We start from the raw sequence: 20958 nt of genomic DNA on the forward strand, positions 1-20958 counted from the left end.
AACGTCTAGAACATTCTGGGACCTTCACACGATACAAGAGAGAGAGAAAATATAAGCTTTAATACGGACAATTTACTAGTTAGAAAGGGATAAATATAAATTTGATTGTTCAAACATTCCAGAAAGCGATACGCGTTACTCACGTCATCAATAGCAGTTTGTTCTCATTGCTTGAATTTTTATATCTACGTGAATATATGTTCTCTTTAAACATTTATGAAAAACTGCAATAATTATTATGCCATTGGACAAACTTCGAAGCGAGCTGGTTATCGAAGAAAATACGAGTACATTTTTTAAATTATTCAGAAATTTTAGAAAAATATGACACTTTATAAATTTTCTTACATAAATCTTACATTTTTTTTCTATTTTGAAATCTTAGATTTTTTTATATATATATATTAAATTAATTGCAGAAAAGATCCTTTATACGTTTTATTGAAATTAGATTTTTTATTTTAAAAGTAACATGTGTAAAAGTAATTTATATATATGAAGTCGAGTCTAGGAATTCTGGGCGTTGATATATCTTGCGACGTCCAGTTTTGCGGTCATCTGGAGGAGAAGGCTAAGATAGCTTCCAAAAAGTTAGGAGTACTCAATAGGGTGAGACGATATTTCATGCCAGAACACCGCCTGAAATTATATAAAGCCCAAGTCAGGCCGCATATGGAATACTGTTCTCACCTGTGGGCAGGAGCGCCACAGTACCAACTCCTTCCGTTAGACCGCATTCAAAGTCGGGCGGCTCGAATTATCGATAGTCAACGCCTTACTGTCCGACTCGACCCACTGAAACTGCGCAGAGATGTTGCATCTCTGTGCATCTTCTACCGAATTTATCATGGGGAGTGTTCTGAGGAATTGTTCGGATTGATACCTGCTGCTGATTTTCACCACCGTACAACCCGCCACAAACTAAAGTTTCATCCCAATCATCTGGACGAGTGGCGGTCTTCCACCGTGCGTTTTTCAAGGCACTTTCTTCCACGCACAACCATTCTTTGGAATCAACTTCCAGCAACAGTATTTCCGAACCGATACGACAACATAACCTTCAAGAAAAGAGTATATTCCTTTTTAAAAGGCCGGCAGCACACCTGCAATGCCGCTGGTGTTGTGGGTGATCATGGGCGGCGGTAGTCACTTACCATCAGGTGAGCCGCATGCTCGTTTGCCCCCTGTGTTGTAAAAAAAAAAAAAAAAACTTCAAAAAAATTTTTTGTTAGTAACCACAGACATATAATAATAAAGCAAAGAAAGCATAATTTAAAATATATATTTAATAATACTCCATTATTGTTAAGCACACCAATTCGCCATATTGATAAGCTGTATAAGCTGCATCTTCAAATATATATTACAATGTATATTGTATGTATACCGAAAAATTTACGATTTTCACTATCACTTGAGTAAAAAAAGGACGTGAAAATGCAGTGAGTACCTTTTTATGACATAGTGACATTTCGACAGTTTTATCATCATATTAGTTCCTAGTAACTGTCCACTACTGAACATAAACCTCCCCCATAAAGTTACAAGGAACGGTCCCGAGCCACCACTAACATCCACTAACTTCTTTCAATGCATTTAACAACTTACGTAAAGACTATTTTGGCAAAGATAAAAGATTCTAACTCCTATTATTCAATAGGTTACATGATAAACAAGTTTATATTAAAAAAATCACTGCTATCAATTTTGCCAACATATTATTATATACAATGATGAAAACTATAATAGAATGTAATTTAAGAAAATTACCTACATTGTTATTAATGTTTATGATTAGTGCAACATTGTCGAAGTGTTTAATCTTGCTTTGTATGCTAGCAACACTAAAGAGTGTATGTGTGACAGATCAATGTCACTGTGATATCAGATTCACGTCACTTTAAACATAAAATCTTTGTATCTAATCTATGCAAGAAGTAGCTAGGAAATTGTACATAATTCTGTTACAAGGTAGGTAGGTCTTTTATGTATACCAATTGATAATAATATTTTAGAAAAATATTATTAATAAAAAACTATTTATGATATTATGATAAATAGTTTTTCTATATTATAATTATTAATTCTTTTTTTATTGATAGTTTGAATTTGATTTAAAGTGGATGCATAGGGTATTTTCCGAATTACGTTATTAAAAGGATTGTGCCACCTCTTAAAGTTCCCTCTTCCGATTGCAGCGTTGCCAGAATGGTTATTTTTCCGCAATTTTGAGTAAAGGCTTTTATAATCGAGTAATTTTGGAGAAATAAAATTTTTAGGGAAAAGTGAAATGGGCTTGGACAAATTTGGCAAATTTTTTTAAAAAATTTTAAGTAGTAGTTTTAATAGTAAAATCTATAAAAATATATAAGATACATAATTACAGTAAAATATATGACTGAAGCTACATAACGGAAAGAGGACAGGGAAAAGTAGAAACAGAAGGAATGACTTTTTTGTCGTTTATTTTATGGCATATGGCAAAACTTTGTTATAGGGTAAAATCCTGAAAATGTTATAAATTTGGAGAAAATAATTTGACTTTTAGGTAAAAATTAAAATTTGCATTCAGTAACCCAGCCCGGTTGTCTACTCTCTGTTTAAAAAAAAAGTCTACTCTCTGCTCTTGGTGTGGTTATTTATTTACATGTCAGCGATGTGTATATTAGTTATATACATATACTAAAAGTATAGAATCTTATTTTATTTATCGTCTACAGTAGCAAAGGACTAAATATCAAGAGTACTGTCTACGTATTCGTTATGTTTCTGCGTATATCTCACTAATTTCAATGAAAGTTCAAGTTTGCTCGTGTTATTTTAATACGCTTATAGTTTGTGGGCGTGTTACTTCTTTCGAAATTTAGTGCAAGAAAAGAAAAGTTTCTAAAAAAATTACTACAAATGAATATCTTTATTATTAGGTAAATAAAACGAATTTTTCACTTTCATAACACTTTATCTAATGAGTCTTAGAAACAAGGCGTGTCGACATCCCTTGTAGTCTATATCGTAGTATTTCTCGTAGAAGTCTTGTATGAGCTCCTCGACCTGCGGACAAGTAAATATGTCTGGTGATTTGCTGCAAACAAAGTGCGATGTGTGTGCCGAAGTGGCGCACGAACCGTATATAGAGTGTGGGGAATGTGAAACTAATCTGTGTACTAAGTGCTTCGCATCCGGCAAAGAAGTTGGGCCACACAAAAATGACCACAAGTACGCCGTGCGCAAAAATGATATTCCTTTATTTGAGAACTGTAACTGGTCAGCGAAGGAAGAATGCAAACTGCTCTCCGCATTATCTACATATGGATATGGAAATTGGGAGGACATATCCAAAAGTGTGCACACACGGTCAAAGCTAGAATGCCAGGAGCACTACAAAAAGTATTATATAGAGAATGTTCAGTACAAAGAGTTGAAACTTTTACCAGAGACCGAGCAGTCTCTATTCCCTAAACCCGTAATTCCATATCTGTACAGCTCTGAAATAAGTACCAATCCCCCAAGGAATAATCAGTCAGATCCACATTTGGCTGGTTACAATGCGTACAGATCCGAATTCGAGTTGAGTTACGATAATTATGCTGAAAGTTTGTTTAATATAGAAGATGATTATTCTGATGATGAGGATGAAATTATGGGTTCATTGAAAATAGCATTGGCTAATGCTTTAAACACAAGACTTAGAGAACGTAAGAGAAGGTACAAGATAATACAAAATCATGGACTTATAATGCCAAATAAATTGGTTTCGTGGTTGCAAAAGTATAATCCGACTTTAGGTAGGCACAAGTGTGAGAGGTTAACATCTTTCATGCAGTTCATGACAGGGATGCAATTTGATGCATTCATGGAGTCGTTGAGTTTAGAATATGAGTTATTGCAGAAGTTAACAAGATTAGGGGAAGCTAGAAAGATAGGGATCAGAACTTTGTACAGTGCAAAGCTTTATAAACAACTGAAACTTGAGAATGATTTGTTATTAAAGGAACAAAAGTATGTAACATCTGTTATGGCGAAGAAGTTTGATCGTCAGTCGCCATTAAAGAACAAAATATTTGAAAGAGAAAACCAATTACAAAAGATAAAAAGACCAATGTTGCCATTGGAAATAATGGATCTGCCTGGATTCCACATCTTGACAGATTCTGAGAAAATATTGTGTTCAAATTTGAGGCTTATACCTAAAAATTATTTAGAGATCAAATACCAACTTGTAGCCGAGAACGGTAAGAAGGGATTCTTACGTTTAATGGATGCTAGACGGATAGTTAAGATCGATGTGAATAAAACAAGAAAAATATATGACTATCTTGTTACCGAAGGTTATATTGTTAATCAGTTAAAATAAATATTTTGTTTACAATAAATTTGCATTATTGTCCCTTAAATCATAAAAAGTAGTAAATACTCACTTTGAATCCAAATTTTTGATACAAAAATATGGCTGGATTAGTTGGCGACACATGTAGAGTAACGTCCTTGCCTGAGCATGTCTAGAAGAAAAAAAACATACATAGGTTAATAAATTAAAAAAAAAAGTCAATTGGCCAGCACAGTAATAGACTTTTTTTTTATACAACTTAGAATGGCAAATAAGCTGATGGCCCACCTGATGAAAAGTGGTAACCGTTACCTATGGACATGAGCAGTACTATGGACATAATAGAGTATACTGTTTCACCCATGATAGCCCCTATGCGTTGCCATTCCTGAGGACTCAGGTGTTATTCCTCTGTACCCAGTAAATTATATCACCATATCCCACCCTTCAAACGGACACACAGCCATGCAAACACAACTGCTTCACGGTTGAAACACGAATGGGACAGAGGTACCCAAGCAATCGACTTTTGTACAAAGTCTCCCTCTGGTATCTACTCTGGGTCTCATACCGCCCCCCTATAGGCCTGCAGCGCCCACAAGGGGGCGTTATCGGACTTTGGGAAAGGATGCTCTAGTGTATCTTACTTGTAATAAATGGTAGAGCATAAAGGAAGCAATCTTGGCGTTCCTCCATTCGGGCCTGGTGAGCACGAAAGAGATGTAGGCCTCATTGGGGCCCACATCGGGCACCAGGAACGCGCAGCCCACCACCAACTGCCGGTACGTCACCACGCAGCTGAACTCGGGGTACTGGAGGGATTCTGTCACTGGTAACATAAATACTGGTCAAGTGTGAGCCTGTCTCAAGCACCTAAGATAACCTGTAGTTTCTTACATTCAACATGAAATGAGAAGCTCACAACCCACCTAATGAAAACTGGTATCTGTTGCCAACAGACATGATTAGCATCATGGATTATATCATTGTATCTAAGAACAAGGAATTCCATAGAAGAAATGATATAATAAAAACTGTAAATTATATGGTTGCCTCCTTTCTTCTTATGCAAATATAATTAGTAAAAAGAGGACAAAAGGTACACCCTCAGTTGCTATTTTCCTCAATTCATAGCAGGCTAGTGTATAGAAAATGTTTGATATGTTAAATTATTGACAATAACAAATTTTACCCTACTAGATTATATATTCGACACAGTTTATGTAGAAAGTATGCGAGCACGTTGTATCTGCATTTGGTAGGGTTATACGGCCGTATAACATTTTCTATACACTAGCCTGCTATGAATTGACAATTTTACCACTCCTATGTAATTCCTTGTTCTTAGCATGGAATATACTATGATGTATATTCCTCTAGTTTTTTACGACAAATCGTTTACTGTGCAAGCTCTACAACAAGGGAATGGTCTACCAGCTTCTCTATACGAAATATACAACGTTTGCCAAATTTTAAAACAAAATTTAAGGACTTTTATTTGAGCAAGCTGTCAACATCGTAATTTGTTTGTCTAGTTAGCATACGTATTTCTTTATATATCTAACAATTTTATAATTGCATGTTTTAGGAATATATATGTATATATATTTAATAGACAGTAGGGATAAAATACATATATATTATTGCATATATTTCACCTCTATATGTATTTAAAATAACAAAATTTTCGTCGTGCCTCCATTGTAAAAAAAATATAAGTGAACATGGCTGTATGTACTTACAGTCTATGCCTGGCCAGAAGAACTGCGCGCATAGATTATTGACAGCTGCGATGTGCTGTGGGCGGACGTACGAGTAGTCTATGGTGGCTCGCGGGGGTGGCCTGTAGTTTTCCACGTGCCTGCATTTTAAATGTTTTATTATCTTGAGAAGCTCGGAATCCAGTACACTGAATAAAACTATCGACGTCGAATGACGTGATCCCTTATTGAAGAGTGGCTCCTGACGCTCTATAGCTTGCATCATATTGGTCTAAGACTGGGAAGGGGGAATGGAATTGTTAATATGGGGTGTAACACCCCCATTGCTAGCAATATATCCTATTAGGAGGTCCTCCACGCGGTTCCCCTGGAAACCATTGTGACTTAATTCTTTTGGTATTCGTCACGATGGGCCAACTGATTTGACTTCATCTTCACTTATCATCTCTCCTTATTAAATTGATTAAAAATAGTGATGTATAAGGGTCAGTCACCGGTTGGTCCGCCTGAGAAGCTCGTCCATGAGCCTGAGCCACGTGGGCGAGGACTCGGCGTCGCGGCGTATGTACGGCTTGAGCATCGCGCCCGAGTACATCGAGCGGAAGGGCGTTGGTTCCGTGCGGGACACCACCAGCGTACCGTAGTTGGTGCTGGCTATGGTACCGCATAGGTTATCTATCAAATACTGGAAAACAAGAACATTTCCCTACTTATGAAGTTCACTAAGCGAAGGTCACCTCCATATCCTTAATGCCCATATTCATGCCCATATAGTTACTGCATGGCGATTAAAATATAAAATAAATTGTCTAATAATATTAAAAGTTTGATCAACACACGATTTAAAAGAAAACTATTTGACTAGCTAATTAATATTTTTTTTAATGCAACTTAGAATGGCAAACAAGCTGATAGAAAGTGGTAACCGTCGTCTATAGACATGATCAGTACCGTGGACATAACAGAGTATACTATTGATTGCCCATGATACCTCCCACGCGTTGCCATTCCTGAGGACTTAGGTGATATTCCTCTGTACCCTGTAAATTCACTGCCACACAAACATGCCCTTCAAAGCGAAACACAGCCATGCAAACACAACTGCTTCACGGTTGAAACACGAATGGTACAGAGGTGTCCAAGCAATCGACTTTTGTACAGAGTCTCCCTCTGGTAAACAAGCGGACGGCCTGATGGAAAGTAGTTTAAATGATGTAAATAAATTGATATGTATACAGATTACAACTGCCTGTAGTGTGTTGGTGTCTAATTATCTATAAAATGCAGGTTAAACAATAAATAAATAAATAAAAGAAAAGCTACTTACTGTTTGTTGGAATCTGTCTAGAACTCTTTCCGCGTTGACAACCCTGGAATCTTCAGTGACGTAACCACCTAGTATTTTCACAGTCCTGTAATATAAATTGTGTGCAGTTAAAAATGGAGAAGGTACACTATTTGGTATAATTTGGCAAATATTCATAGTCCTTCTTTTATTTAAGAGTTTCCTCTTGTCGGTGCAACTAATTCATGCATCTTCTACCAGTCAGCTCTATCCCAGGCCATATCCTTTATCTCCCTATACGACATAACGCCTGGTGTTTCTTTTATCTGTCCCATGTAGTCATTCCTCGGTCTTTCTCTTCCTCTTTTGCCCTCTATTTTTCCATCTACTATGCTCTTAAAAAATCATCATGTCGTATAAGGTGGTCCAGCATTTTGCCTCTTCTATTCTCTATTGTTTTAATTAATGTTCTTTTCTCGTTCACTCTTTTCAGGATTTCACAGTATATTCATAGTACGTATAGAAAAATCTTGACTTATTGTTATACATATATCATTTAGGATAGTCATCATTTTTATCATCATATCAGACATTAACTGTCTACTGCTGGACATATGCCTACCCCTTATGAGGGGGGGGGGGGAAGGGATTTGTTAGCAATAGAGTTTGACAGCCCCATTGCTAGCAATATGCCCTATTAGGTCGACGTCCACGTGGTTCCCCCTGGAAACCATCGTGAACAATGCTTGTTGAATTCGTCACGATGGGCTAACTGACCTGCTTCGTCCTCACCTATCATCTTTCACTGGTACCCTGCAGGTGTATACCGATAGCGCAGACTTCAGAAAATTGTTATTTGTTGAGAAGAGCCCACAAGAAACTCAACAGTCACTCTTTTAAATCTCTGTTAACAATTATATGTATGTATTTAAATGTACTATGTCTAAAATCATATGGTTGACGGTTAAACGAAATCTCAATAGTAAAATTTTGTGTCCGACCGAAACAGGTTTTACAGCCGAAACCGAACTTTCGGCATTGGTCTCATTTACGGCCGAAACTGAAACCGAAACTTACTGAAACATATTTAAAATTTCTCTTCTATACTGAAATCTAGTGTATTTTTACACAATTATTTAAACAAACACATAGATAGTTAAAGGGTAATAATAAACACTAATTAAAGTGTGTAACAAATATGTCATATATATTTATATGTAAAAACTTGTTAAAATTATGACTTACTCTTGGAAGTAAACTTAGAAAAAAAAAAAAAACTTTCAGTTAAACACACAAATAACACAAACACACACACAAAGTTACGGCGCGGCCGAAAGTTTCGGCCAAATTTTGGCCGAAACCGAAACTAAGGCCGAAACCGAAACCGAAAGTTCGGTCGGACACTAGTAAAATTACATAAACTTACTTATCAAGATCAAAAAGTGGCAAATGCTTGTGCCTTTTCAGCCTGCGCAACGAGAGCTTCGCTTTTAACCTGTACAACTCAGCTTTCTTGTTAACATCCTTGACTTTTGGTATTAATCCTTCCACCTGCTTTAGAAGCTGCAACTCTTCATACTGTGTCATCTCCACCAGATCACTTCGAGTCTCCGGAGGTTCGTCCACCCATGGCATATCTACGGAGTTCAGCTCGGTTGAGAATAGTGATTCTCTCTTGTCATACGGTTTGTCTTCTGTGGTTTTCTTCGGTCTTATGGGTTCGGACTTTTTGATCTCGCAGTCGGATTGGACTTCGGGTTGGCAGTTCGGTGAGTGGCTGGAGTCTGAATCGTAGCCAAGCATTTGCTGGAGCGAGTGGATGCTGGATGAGTCGCTCTGTAATATTGGATCCTGTAGGAAATGACGTGTAACGTATATATTACTATTAACTTGCCTGCTACCTGTCAAAGGAAAGGCAATTTTCAAAAATAGGAAAACTAAATAAATAAACCATTTCAAAATCATCAAGATTGAGTATTAAGTCAAACATACACCAGATATTAAGTCAGTTCTTTAGGAAAACCACTGTGAATCGCATTCAATTTGGTGCTGTGGTTTTTGCTTGATTTTGGAACAAACATACATACATAAACTTGCAAACAGACTAACAGACAAAATTTCTAATAATTATTCTTTCGGTGAAATGACAATTGTCCTATGTCTATATACATATATAACGGAAAATTAATGACTTCATGCGTGTTTTCGCCATTTTCGACAATTGTTTTCACACCGAAGTTATCACAGGCTACGCGAGCTGCGGTCACAGTGCGAGGTGAGACGCTGTGACACAAAACGCTAAGCGTCCTCTGAAGAAGACTTCCGGATGAAGACAAAACAATTGACGGAAATGGCAAAAACACGCGTGAATTCATTAATTTCCCCTTACGTATGTAAGTCAAATATCACCTTTATTACTTACATGTAAAGGCACAGTTTCAACCGCCGGAGTAAAGTCGAAACCTCTGAAGATGTTTTCCACGTCGGAATGCGAGCCATCCTTGGAGACCAGTGGTAAATCATCGCTGTAGAGATCGTCGATTCTGGTAAAACTAAACAGAAAATTACATACATACATACATACATACATATATATATATATATATATGTATATATATATATATATATATATATATATCTGTCACGCCTGTCTCCCATTAGGGTAGGCAGAAACAATGGAACGCCAAATGCTTCGATTCAAACAAACAGAAAATTTTTTTGAACAAACAGAAACATTAAAAAAAATATTTATAGGGAGACTTATGTCTAGCATTTATTCGGGTTACTAAACATATCCCTAGGTCGTCACCTAGTTTGCCATTCCACTTTGCAAGTAATGTAATTTTTTTTGCACAAAATAAAAAAAAAAACAGACTTTACTCGTGTGAAAACCAGTTATTTCGATTTAAAAACTTATACTATTGAATCGATTTTGATGAAATGTCTGTGAGACCAATCTGAAAGTATATACTTTCGTATAAAAAAATAATTGGTTTATATATGATGGAGTTATGAGGTAACAAACATAAAAAAAAAATATATACAACAGAATTGAGAACTTCCTTCTTTTTTGAAGTCGCTTGATTAATGACATAAAGAATGGGATGAAATGAATGAATGAATGAATGGAACTAGTTAATAAATGGAATGGGGGAAGAATGGATGGGGGAATGAATGGAATAGGGGAAGAATGGAATGGGGGAATGAATGGAATAGGGGAATGAATGGAATGGGGGAAGAATGGAATGGGGGAATGAATGGAATGGGGGAAGAATGGAATGGGAGAAGAATGGAATGGGAGAAGAATGGAATGGGGGAATGAATGGAATGGGGGAATGAATGGAGTGGAGGAATGAAATGAATGAATGGAATGCAAGAATGAATGAATGAATAGAATGATGAATGGAATAAATGCAATTAATAAATATTCTTTTCTACTTGTTATCAGAGTCGAGCTGATCATTGTAGGACATGGACACGGAGCTTGAACCCTCTGTGTCGAGCCGTCGTTTTTTAAACGGCGCCGGCTTCACAGGCGCAGGAGTAGGTTCTTCATCATTTACTAAATGGCCATATCCTACAATTTTTAAGGAAGGCGATATACACGGTGAAGTCATTAGTGGTACATAAAACGAAGAATCTATTCATCGTCAACATCATATCAGCTGTTATCCGTCCATTGCTGGACATAGGCCTCCACCATAGACTGCTATAAGGAACAGTCCTTAATCACCTGCATCCATTGACTTCCAGCAATGCACTCCTTAGTAGTTGGGAGAGTCGTCCTGCTCTGCGTTTGCCACTCAAGAACCATTCTTCCCCATCGATTGTCAGTTCTTCGAGCTATGTGACCAGTCCATTGCCCCTTCAGCTTACTTATACTTCTCTATCTACTCTTGCTAATAAATATACTCATGCTATAAACATTTTAAGACAGAAATTTGATGAATGAAATAGAATTCTCCCATAATCTCCTAACTCAATTGCTGAATGCAAGGGAGGCACAAAAAATTTTTTGTTCTTTTTCGACCCACGTTTCTTTGGGGTCACTCCGTTAAAAGGATGGTAACCAGTAGGAGGATGGAGGAAAGGGATTGTTAGAAATTGGAATTTAATAATCTATGCCTAATTCCAGGTAAATTTGTCATGATAGATTAACTAACCGGCCTTTTCATCCTCACCATAGTAGGTAGGTTTCACCCTCATTTGTATACCAGCATATATTGCTACCGAATCATCATTCCATTATTATCCATTGAAAAAAAAATAGTAAATGTCAAATAACAATGTGATAACTTACCCATAACCAAAACTTTGTCGAGAAAAATGGTTTTGGTCAGAGCCATTTGATTCTTTGGACGTCCTTTCGGCTTGTCTTTGGCAAGTCCTTGTACTGTATGGAAATAAAGAAGTAATATTTATCAATCTACCATTTGAAGTTACTTCAAAGAGGGGATAGGTTGGATTTGTTTTCTGGTTATTAGCGTCATCATCATATCAGCCTTTGATTGTCCACTGTTGAAATTAGACCACATAATATTGTAGGGTTTTGCCAGTAGTTGTCGTGGCGGTTGGCAACCGCAGTTAGGTTTTGGTGATGTTTATGAATATTCCTCTTAATGCTGCAGACCATTTGACTTTCGGGCTTTATTATGTGATATTATCGACTATTTAAATTTTGATAACTTCTCTTGTAAATGAAAAGCTTTATTCCTGTGTTAATTCTATATTAATTTAAACAATTTGATTGTAGAACCTTCCGAGATTATCATACAATCAGATGAATCAGCATAAAAAAAAAATGTTTGACACATACAAAAGAGCATATCAATATTAGGCAGTTTTAAAAATATAATTATACTTAATTAAAAAAAAAATCCTATTGTCATTGGAATTGTTAACAACTTGAGTAGACATGGCAGTTTTATGTTTAAAAAATTAAAAAATTTTCTTCATTGAAATGCAAACATACTGATAATGCAACCAGATATGAATTAAATTTGCTAATTAGAAAATGTATTATTTTTACAACTTGTTTATATACGATTTGGACCCTCAGATAAATACATAGAATACTTAGGATCCTAATTAAAGTTAATAGAATAGAATATTATGAGAATTACCAATATGAGCTGCAACTGCTGGTGAGAAGTTATGCAGCAGTTTCCACCAGCCAGTCTCACCGAGTGCTACAGACCCAGACTGGAACAGCAGATTATTGTATATGGACAGAACACCAGCTATCGTTCCCACCCAGTTCTTCTTCTGTTTACTACAAAAAAGTACAAATGTTTTTTTAATTTTTTTATAGCAACTGAATGGCAACCAAGCTGGCAGCCCACCTGATGGAAATTGGTAATCATCACCTATAGGTGAAATGAAGAGTATCATGGATATAACAGATACATATATACTATATATAACAGAGTGTGGCGCATGATATGCAATTAAATTTTTTTATAATAATGGGCAAACGAGCATGCAGCTCAATTGATAGTATGTGATTACTGCCACCTATAGACACATTGTATATAAGAAAAATTATATAAAAAAAATTGCAGGCAGCCTTTCTCGAAGGAATATGCTCTTCTCTTGAAGGTTTCAATGTTATAAGATAAAATAATAGTAATAACATATAGAATAAATAGACTTGTTTTTAAGTAAAGTTTTTGATGGGTCTATCTTCGAACACACTGTGCAGATTGTGCGGTAAAAAATTGGAATCCATGGATCACTTGATGTGCAATTGCGATTCGTTGTCAAGTATGTGTCTACTGGGAACAGCTTATCCAGAGCCAGGGGACTACAGATATCTTAAACCGCGGTATATCATTAAGGTAACACATAGGATATATGAAATGATGGTATAAGGCAGGGGGAAGCACAAAAAGTCCCAATGGGTTGACATGCAAGGGCTTAGCTGACCCCACATGCGAAAATAAGTTTTTTATTTAATACCATCACCTATAAATTTTATTAAAATAATGAAATTTTATATGTATAATTTTATTAAGGTTATATGTTTGAATAAAAGGTTATTTTATTTTATTTGTTGTTGTTGTATCAGCTGTTACTGTCTACTGCTGAACATAGGCTTCTCCATAATTGGGAGTTTGCCAGTAATTACCACACTTGGCAGGCAAGCTGGCAACTGCAGTTTGAGTTTTGTTGATGTTTTATGGGAAACACCGATGCTCATCTCTCCTTCATAAGCTCCCTTAGTCGCCTCTTAGAACACCCACGGGAAAGGATTGGGTGGCCTATTCTATGCAGGGATATTTTATTTTATTTATTATGTGGCTATTCAATAGAAAATGGCTGTTTTCTTTTTAAATTTGTAAATTCTATGGCTAGAATGTGACATAGACGTGGACATGATAATAACTTGTATTTTTGTAAATATTTGATTTTTTTATGCAACTTAGGATGACAAACAAGTTGATGAGCCACATGATGGAAAGTGGTAATCATTGCCCATAGACATAACATTGTTTCACCCACGATACCCCCATGCGTTGCCATTCCTGAGGACTCAGGTGTTATACCTCTGCAAACTGTAAATTCTAATCGGTCGATTATTTTCTGCGTAATTAGCTCCAATTGATTTAAACAAACTTACGTGTGAGCTCCAAAAAGGAGATGCCAGTGTCTATCAATGAAGGAGCAAATGTGAATCTTGTAGTGGAAGAAACCATTGTTGCTGATCCCGTATGACTGTCTATTCAAGTGATGGAGCGTCAACAGGATCACATTTACCCTGAAATTATACATGATCATATCAGATTTTAACTGACCATTGCTGAACATAAGCCTCCATGTAGGGGGTCTTGCTAGGAGTTGCCATACTTGGCAGGCAGATTGACAAGCACAGTTATGCTTTACGAGATGTTTTAAGACAGATGCTGCTGCCCTCTCCCTTAGCCTCTTATGACAACCATGAGAAAGGAAGGCCTATTCTATGTTGGGGTCACACAGAAAGATGTATAATTATACATGTTCATTATAAATATTATCAAGTAACTTCCAAACAAATGAGTTTCTTAATTTATCTGTATTTTTTATGCATATTATAATTGTTGATAATTGTTTTTACAATCAACTTTCTTATCATGTTGATAAGAAAGTTGTTTTTTTCATGTTGATTGTTGTTTATCATGTTGATTTCATATTAATTTTGTCATTATTAAAGCTGCTATTTTCTCCAGAGTAAAATCAAGCCTTTCTTTTAAGTTTAACAATTTATTAAATGTGGCAATAAATACTTATTACATGAATTAATTAAATGTACATGTACATGTGTAATTAAGTAACAAACAAATTTTAATATAATAAAAAAAAGATAAGCAGTGTCTGTAATAATAGACTAAGAATACTGTCATCGCTAGAGATGTTGAAAAAGGTGGTTAACAGAGATAAATTACAGTAGCACAAGGCAAAATAGCTTAAAATTAAATTCCTGTAGGGAGATATGGGTTATAAATAAATATAGTAACAATATAGTACCTATAAAAATGTAAAATTATCTTGTACATAAATAAACTGAAAAGAGTAACTGTCGAGTTCGGAATGTAGCTATCTGTTGAGAAGAACTCTTCTCAAGCAAGCAGCTCTCTCTCTTGTAAGCAAGTCTATTTGAACAGAGATTATTTCTATTTTATCAATTGTACTCTCACTCTAATATTATTAGGTTCATACTAATATAATTTACCAAGGGAACTTGTTGCGGTAGAATATCTCTTTCTTTTCTGTGGAGCAGTCTTCACAAGTAAATTCAAAGAAGACATCATTTGTAAAGTCACCGGGTGTGCCCGGCCTCCGCAAACAACTCAGGTGTACGAAACACTTCTTAACTATACACTCCAGTCCAGGTTTGTCTTGCTTATTTTCGGGTGCATTACAATATTTACACAATGGTTGCATGTCTTATATGAGCTTAAATTTATTGAAAAAATTAGAAATAGAATTACGATTAAGCGAAGTGTTGTTTACAACATATACAAAAACAGAACCGCAATGACCTGCGAGTGATTGTGACAGTTTTGACGTCAGACGTCTGGTTTTGATGCATCAGTAAAGATGTAGTGCCATTCATTCCATTCAATGTCAGTTATAAACATAAATTTGGCATTCAATTCTGAATCATTTTTTGATAACCCAAAATCATATTTAATATTAGGAGATAAAACTAAAGATTGATATGAGCATTTATAAATGGGAAAACAGGACGATGTAAAAGTGGGAGATTCTATGGATTTATATTTTTCATAACTTTGTATTAAACATGGAGGTTTTTTATGTTTCCAATAAGATGAAGACGAAATAAAGATATGTAGTTGAGATAACTTTTGAATAAGCGGATGATCAGATAATTGTAAACAACGAAAAAAGAAGCGATCAGATAGATATTGCCTTCTTAAAACCAAAGGTGGATCACCGACTTCGAGCTGTAAAGCATTGATTGGACTTGATTTCATTGCTCCAGAGATAATCCTCAAGGCCTTTGATTGAATTAAATCCAATTTCTTAAAAGCAAATGAACTTCCTGGAGCTAACAAAAAAGTTCCATAATCAATGACACTCCTTATAAGACCATTATAAGCAAGTTTTAGTGAAACGGGATGTGCTCCCCACCAAACTCCAGCAAGGCACCTAAGAATGTTGAGGTTACGCTCACATTTCGTGGAAATATAATTACAGTGGGACAGACCTGTTAATTTATTATCTAGCATGATACCTAAAAATTTTATTTCAGTCTATAGGAATGTATGAGTTATCATAAAGCACCTTAATTTGTTGCGGTGATCTCATTCTTGAAAACAAAACTACACTACTCTTGGTTACAGAAAGATTAAGACCATTTGCATCTAACCACGTTTTTAACAAATCTAATGAATCAGATAATTTGGCAGAAGCAGATTCTATGGACTTCGCAATAAAATATAATAAGAGATCATCAGCATATTGTAAAATTTTGACGGATTTATCAAGGAATGATTCTAGATCGTATGTGTATATGTTGAATAAAATTGGACTGAGAACAGATCCTTGTGGAAGGCCTTTCCATACTGTTCTAGATAATTTGGTATCTTCATCTAGATCCATATGTATTGTTCTTTCTGATAAAATATTAATAATGAAATTAGAAAGCATTACCGGTACATTTAAAGCTTGTAATTTAGTTTTTAAAATAGAAATTATTACATTATCATAGGCAGCATTTATATCTAAAAAGGCTGAGAGGATTGACAAATTTTGTGAGAAAGCTATATGAATATCTGAAATAAGAATGCTCACATTATCTAAGGTGCTCTTACCTTTCCTAAAACCAAACTGGTTCGGGGATAGTAAGTTATTACTTTCTAAAAACCATTCTAGACGGTTCTTCACTAAATGTTCAGCTAGCTTTAGTAAGACAGAGGAAAGTGCAACAGGACGGTATGAAGATGGTTCAGAAGGTGGTTTATGAGGCTTTAGAAATGGTATAATAATCTGAGACTTCCATGAAGTAGGTATATTTCCCGAAATAATTATGGAATTAATTATATTTAAAAAGTAAATTAATGTCGCAGCGCTAGCATTTTTAAAAAAGGAATACGGTATACCGTCTTCTCCCGGTGCAGAGTCTTTAATACAAGCTAGAACACCTTTAAGTTCTACAAGAGTAAAAGGAGACTCAAGTTCGGATAATTCGTCAGAGACGGATAGAGAAATATTGTAAAGGCATTCCGGCACATAACTAGGAGCAAGGCGATCTAAAAATTTATTCGCTAAAGTTAAATCGAGTGCAGAACGTGATGTATGATCACTAAAGGCAGATCTGAATCTTTTAATATTATTCCAAACGACTGATGAATTAACTTCTGGACAGATAGAAGAACAAAATCTTCTCCAACCTTCCAATTTCTTTTTTTTCAGTAGTTTTCGAGTAGAACGTGAAACTGCGGTGTAAATTTCAAAATTTTCTGATGTCATGTAATTATTATAATTTTTTTCAGCCTCTTTACGATTTTTAATTGCTTCCGTACAATCTTTGTCCCACCAAGGTGGGGAGGGAATTTTCCCTGAAGCACTATTTTTAACAGGAAATAATAAATCAGCAATCGCCTTCATATTAATTATCAAGTCATTACAACATTGATGTTCATTTCCATGATAAATAATAGGTAACTCCGATATTTTATTATCTAAATATTGTTTGTAAATATTCCAGTCTACATTTGATAAATTATATTTAAGTCGAGGACCACTCTTTCGACTTGAGGGAATGGAAATTGGAAAAGAAAGAATGAGGGGAAAGTGATCGCTTCCGAAGGTAGAGGAATGAGGATACCACGACAGTGAAGAAGCTAAATCAGAAGAACATATTGAAATATCAGGAGCACTAAACCCTTCATTCGGTGCAGTTCTACGTGTCGGTACATCTGAGTTAATAATACATAAGTTGTAAGTGTCAATTATCGTCAGGAGTTTTCCACCATAAAAATTAGAAGTAGAACTGCCCCACGATTGGTGCTGAGCATTAAAATCGCCCATTACGAGAAAAGGTTTAGGTAAAATTGAAAATAATTGTTCTAGTTGTGAATATATTTGGCATGTAGGATCAGGAATATATAAAGTAACAAAACAGATACCATTTATAATTATAGCAGCTGCATTAATGCCGCTATATACAGGAAGCGAAAAAGAAGAAAAAAGAAGGGAGTTTTTGACCAATATGGCAATACCGCCATATCCGTCAGCTCTATCATCACGGAGACTTGTAAAGCCTGAAATCCTAAAAGGATATCCTGGCTTTAACCAAGTCTCTTGTAGAGCTATTATAAAAGGATTATATTTATTAATCAAATAAAATAAGTCTGATTTCTTATTTGTTATGCTACGACAGTTCCACTGAATTATTTGGACTTTGTAATCCATTGTGAGAAGTTAATAATTGAGAAAATACATTGTACATGGCATCGTTGGACGGTGGTAAAGTAGTTTGTATCATTTTTGATTGCGATAACACTTTAATAAGCATGAGAATAATATCAATGATGGATTGATTATTGTCAATATTATTTGATGATAATGCACAACCATTAGAGGGAGCAGGAATATTATATTCCTTAACTATGGCTTCATGGGCAGAACGATCATATCCTTGTTGTATTTTTTGAGGAGAGCGTGGTTTAAGTGTAACTGTTTTTTTATATGATGATTGTATATGTGGTAATGATGATTTCTCTTTAAGGAAAGAAGATTGAAAATGAGATTTATTGGAAGGAGATGATGATGTTAATACATCTGAATATAGTTTAGAAGAAGGAGGATGAAATTTTGATGCTTCAGCATAAGAAACACAACTATGGGCCATTGTTTCTTTAATGGCTTTCTGACGTGCATATTCAGGACATTTTTTACTAATTGCTGAATGAGAACCATTACACAAGATACAAGAAACATTTTCCTCATCTACTTCACATTTATCACCTGTATGATTTTGCCTGCATTTATAACACCGAGGATTTGAACGACACTGCATCTTGACATGTCCGAACCTACAGCAGTTATAGCATTGGATAGTAGGGTAAATGTACAAATCTACAGTTAATGATGTGTAAAACATAAATACTCTTTTTGGCAATATTTGTCCATCAAAAGTAATAACAATGGTTTCAGTATTAATAAAACTTGGTTGTCCTTCATTAATTGTCTTTTTCTTTATTCTTCTGGTTTTTAGAATTTTCCCACAACCTATCGGTACTGATATATTTTGGATTACTTCCTCTTCTGTCCAATCTTTAGGAATACCCCTCACAATTCCCATACGGGTTACATGGAAAGAAGGTATAAATGCCTTAAAATTATGTGTCACTAAGTTACTATTATTTAAAAATGCATTTGCATTTTCAAAATTTGAGAAAGAAAGCGATAAACGGTTTCTTCCTATTCTTTTGAGGCTACCATTCACTATATTATTTATCTTATTAGTGTGTAAAAAGCGACCAAATGCAATAGGATGTAATGTAGTGTTATCATTAGGATGTGTTTCATTTTTTTGTACATGAACAACATAAGGTGCTATATCCTCGGCATTGTACAAAGTTCTGCTTAAAGTACTGGGTGGAGAAGCAGGTTTAACAGACTCGGTATTGTTTAAAACTGGTATTGATACTTGAGTTTGATTCTCATCTTCAATACATTGACAATCACTATCTTTAATTTTAGATTCAAGACCCTTGGTGTGCCTCCTTCGTTTTTTATTGCAATGTTTGCAAATGCGACGTTCACCACGTACTCGCTTACGTTTAGAACTTGCAACGCTAGAACCATCTGTGTCCATACTAGATTCACCCAATATATCAAAACTATTATTGAATGGAATAGTTATATTTGCAGACACCTGGGGGGTTGTCCCCCCAGGGTCTATAGGTGGATCCATAATGTTAATATAGGTAATTTACTTACCAATATTTACAGCAACAAACACTATTACTACAAAATATACAATTAAATATACAATCTAATACACAATATATAAAAAAGACTAATCCTTATATAAATAAAAATAAAATTAATTTAAAGAAGATCAAAAAACACTCCCGCTTTTTTAAACGTTTCCCGCGCTTTTTCATTTTTTTTTTTTTTTTAGTACGTTTGTTCCGTTTGGAACAGGCTAAGGTCGGAGACCATGCTGCCTAGTCTTCAAAAAGATAATTTGTCTGGAATTTTATTTTTCTAATGTCGCTTCAATTATTGTCATAATCTTCAATATTTCATTTGTCAAATCCGGTAAGTACATTTTCATAAATATCTTTTCTTGAGTTTTCTTAAACCAGTGGATTTATCAAATTAAAAATAAATAATTATAAAAAATCATTGTCTTGCAATTCAATAAAAGTATTCTTATAGCTCCTTGAATGTTGTAGTAATATAAGTGAAAATAGCTTTGAAACAAGAAGGAAATCTTAAGAGAAGCGGGATTGAGTGCGGGATATTTTCGGGTTTTTTGAAGATAATCCTAAGTTCGTCAAACATAATGTGTCTTTGAATGACAAATTCAGAGCAATCAAAAATAAGGTGATGTAGAGATTGGGCTGTATTTGAGTTACACCATGTGCATGATGGGGAAGCGATCATGCCCATTCGGTGCAGGTGTTCGTTGAAATGTCCGTGGCCGATTCGTAATCTACAAATATTGGTGTAAAATTTTCTGTTTGTGTCCTTTCCTTTGCAGAACCACGGTTTTCCAATACGCCAATTAATTTTGCGGTACCATTTGCCTTTAGTCTGTAATATTTGAGTCCAATGCTCCTCCCATTTAGTTGTAACGATTTTATGTATTCCAATACTACAATCTGAGTAACAAAGGGGTAAATCTTGAACACGAGCAGCACTTGAATTAATAATTTTAGCCAAAGTGTCTACTTGTTCATTCCCAAACACTCCAATATGTGAAGGGGTCCAGATGAAGATAATATCTTTTCCATATATAGTACAGAGATGATAATATTTATTACGAATTTCTTGAATTAAGTAGTTTGATGATGAAATGAATGTGTTATTTTTTAATGCCATAAGAACACTCATACTATCTGTAATTATAATCCATTTCGAATATAGTACCTGTTTTTCTATGTATT

At 35.2% G+C, this 20958-nt stretch overlaps 2 protein-coding genes across 3 annotated transcripts; one reads left to right on the forward strand and one right to left on the reverse strand.

Annotated features, from left to right (window-relative positions):
* Positions 1-2938: 2938 nt before the first annotated feature.
* LOC113517787 (cysteine-rich protein 2-binding protein) lies at positions 2939-15389 on the reverse strand. 2 transcript variants are annotated; one of them, XM_026902525.3, is made up of 13 exons: positions 15042-15389; positions 13953-14090; positions 12457-12605; positions 11634-11726; positions 10772-10910; positions 9756-9885; positions 8760-9184; positions 7376-7460; positions 6543-6733; positions 6070-6188; positions 4975-5156; positions 4419-4499; positions 2939-3051 (listed from the first exon to the last, which is right to left on the reverse strand). In XM_026902525.3, the coding sequence occupies exons 1-13, from the start codon at positions 15251-15253 to the stop codon at positions 2959-2961; spliced, it is 2037 nt and encodes a 678-aa protein (XP_026758326.1). In that variant the 5' UTR covers positions 15254-15389; the 3' UTR covers positions 2939-2958. The 2 variants fall into 2 exon arrangements, with proteins under 2 accessions (XP_026758326.1, XP_052748789.1); XM_052892829.1 differs by lacking the exon at positions 15042-15389 and adding an exon at positions 14837-14964.
* On the forward strand, positions 3038-4379 carry LOC113517788 (transcriptional adapter 2A). The gene has a single exon (XM_026902527.2). The coding sequence runs from the start codon at positions 3038-3040 to the stop codon at positions 4352-4354; it is 1317 nt and encodes a 438-aa protein (XP_026758328.1). The 3' UTR covers positions 4355-4379.
* Positions 15390-20958: the final 5569 nt, after the last annotated feature.

Source organism: Galleria mellonella, unplaced genomic scaffold (assembly GCF_026898425.1).
Source record: "Galleria mellonella isolate WM207_F2 unplaced genomic scaffold, CSIRO_AGI_GalMel_v1 utg171, whole genome shotgun sequence".
Classification (NCBI taxonomy): domain Eukaryota; kingdom Metazoa; phylum Arthropoda; class Insecta; order Lepidoptera; family Pyralidae; genus Galleria; species Galleria mellonella.

Bases quoted from the DNA above. Each gene is read 5' to 3' on its own strand.
- LOC113517787 (XM_026902525.3), bottom strand. From the start codon at position 15,253: ATGCAACCATTGTGTAAATATTGTAATGCACCCGAAAATAAGCAAGAC. The intron at 14,091-15,041 runs GTAAATTATATT...GTATAATTTCAG, and splicing joins TACCGCAACAAGTTCCCTTG to GGTAAATGTGATCCTGTTGA. The intron at 4,500-4,974 runs GTAAGATACACT...TTTTTCTTCTAG, and splicing joins TGCTCTACCATTTATTACAA to ACATGCTCAGGCAAGGACGT.
- LOC113517788 (XM_026902527.2), top strand. From the start codon at position 3,038: ATGAGCTCCTCGACCTGCGGACAAGTAAATATGTCTGGTGATTTGCTG.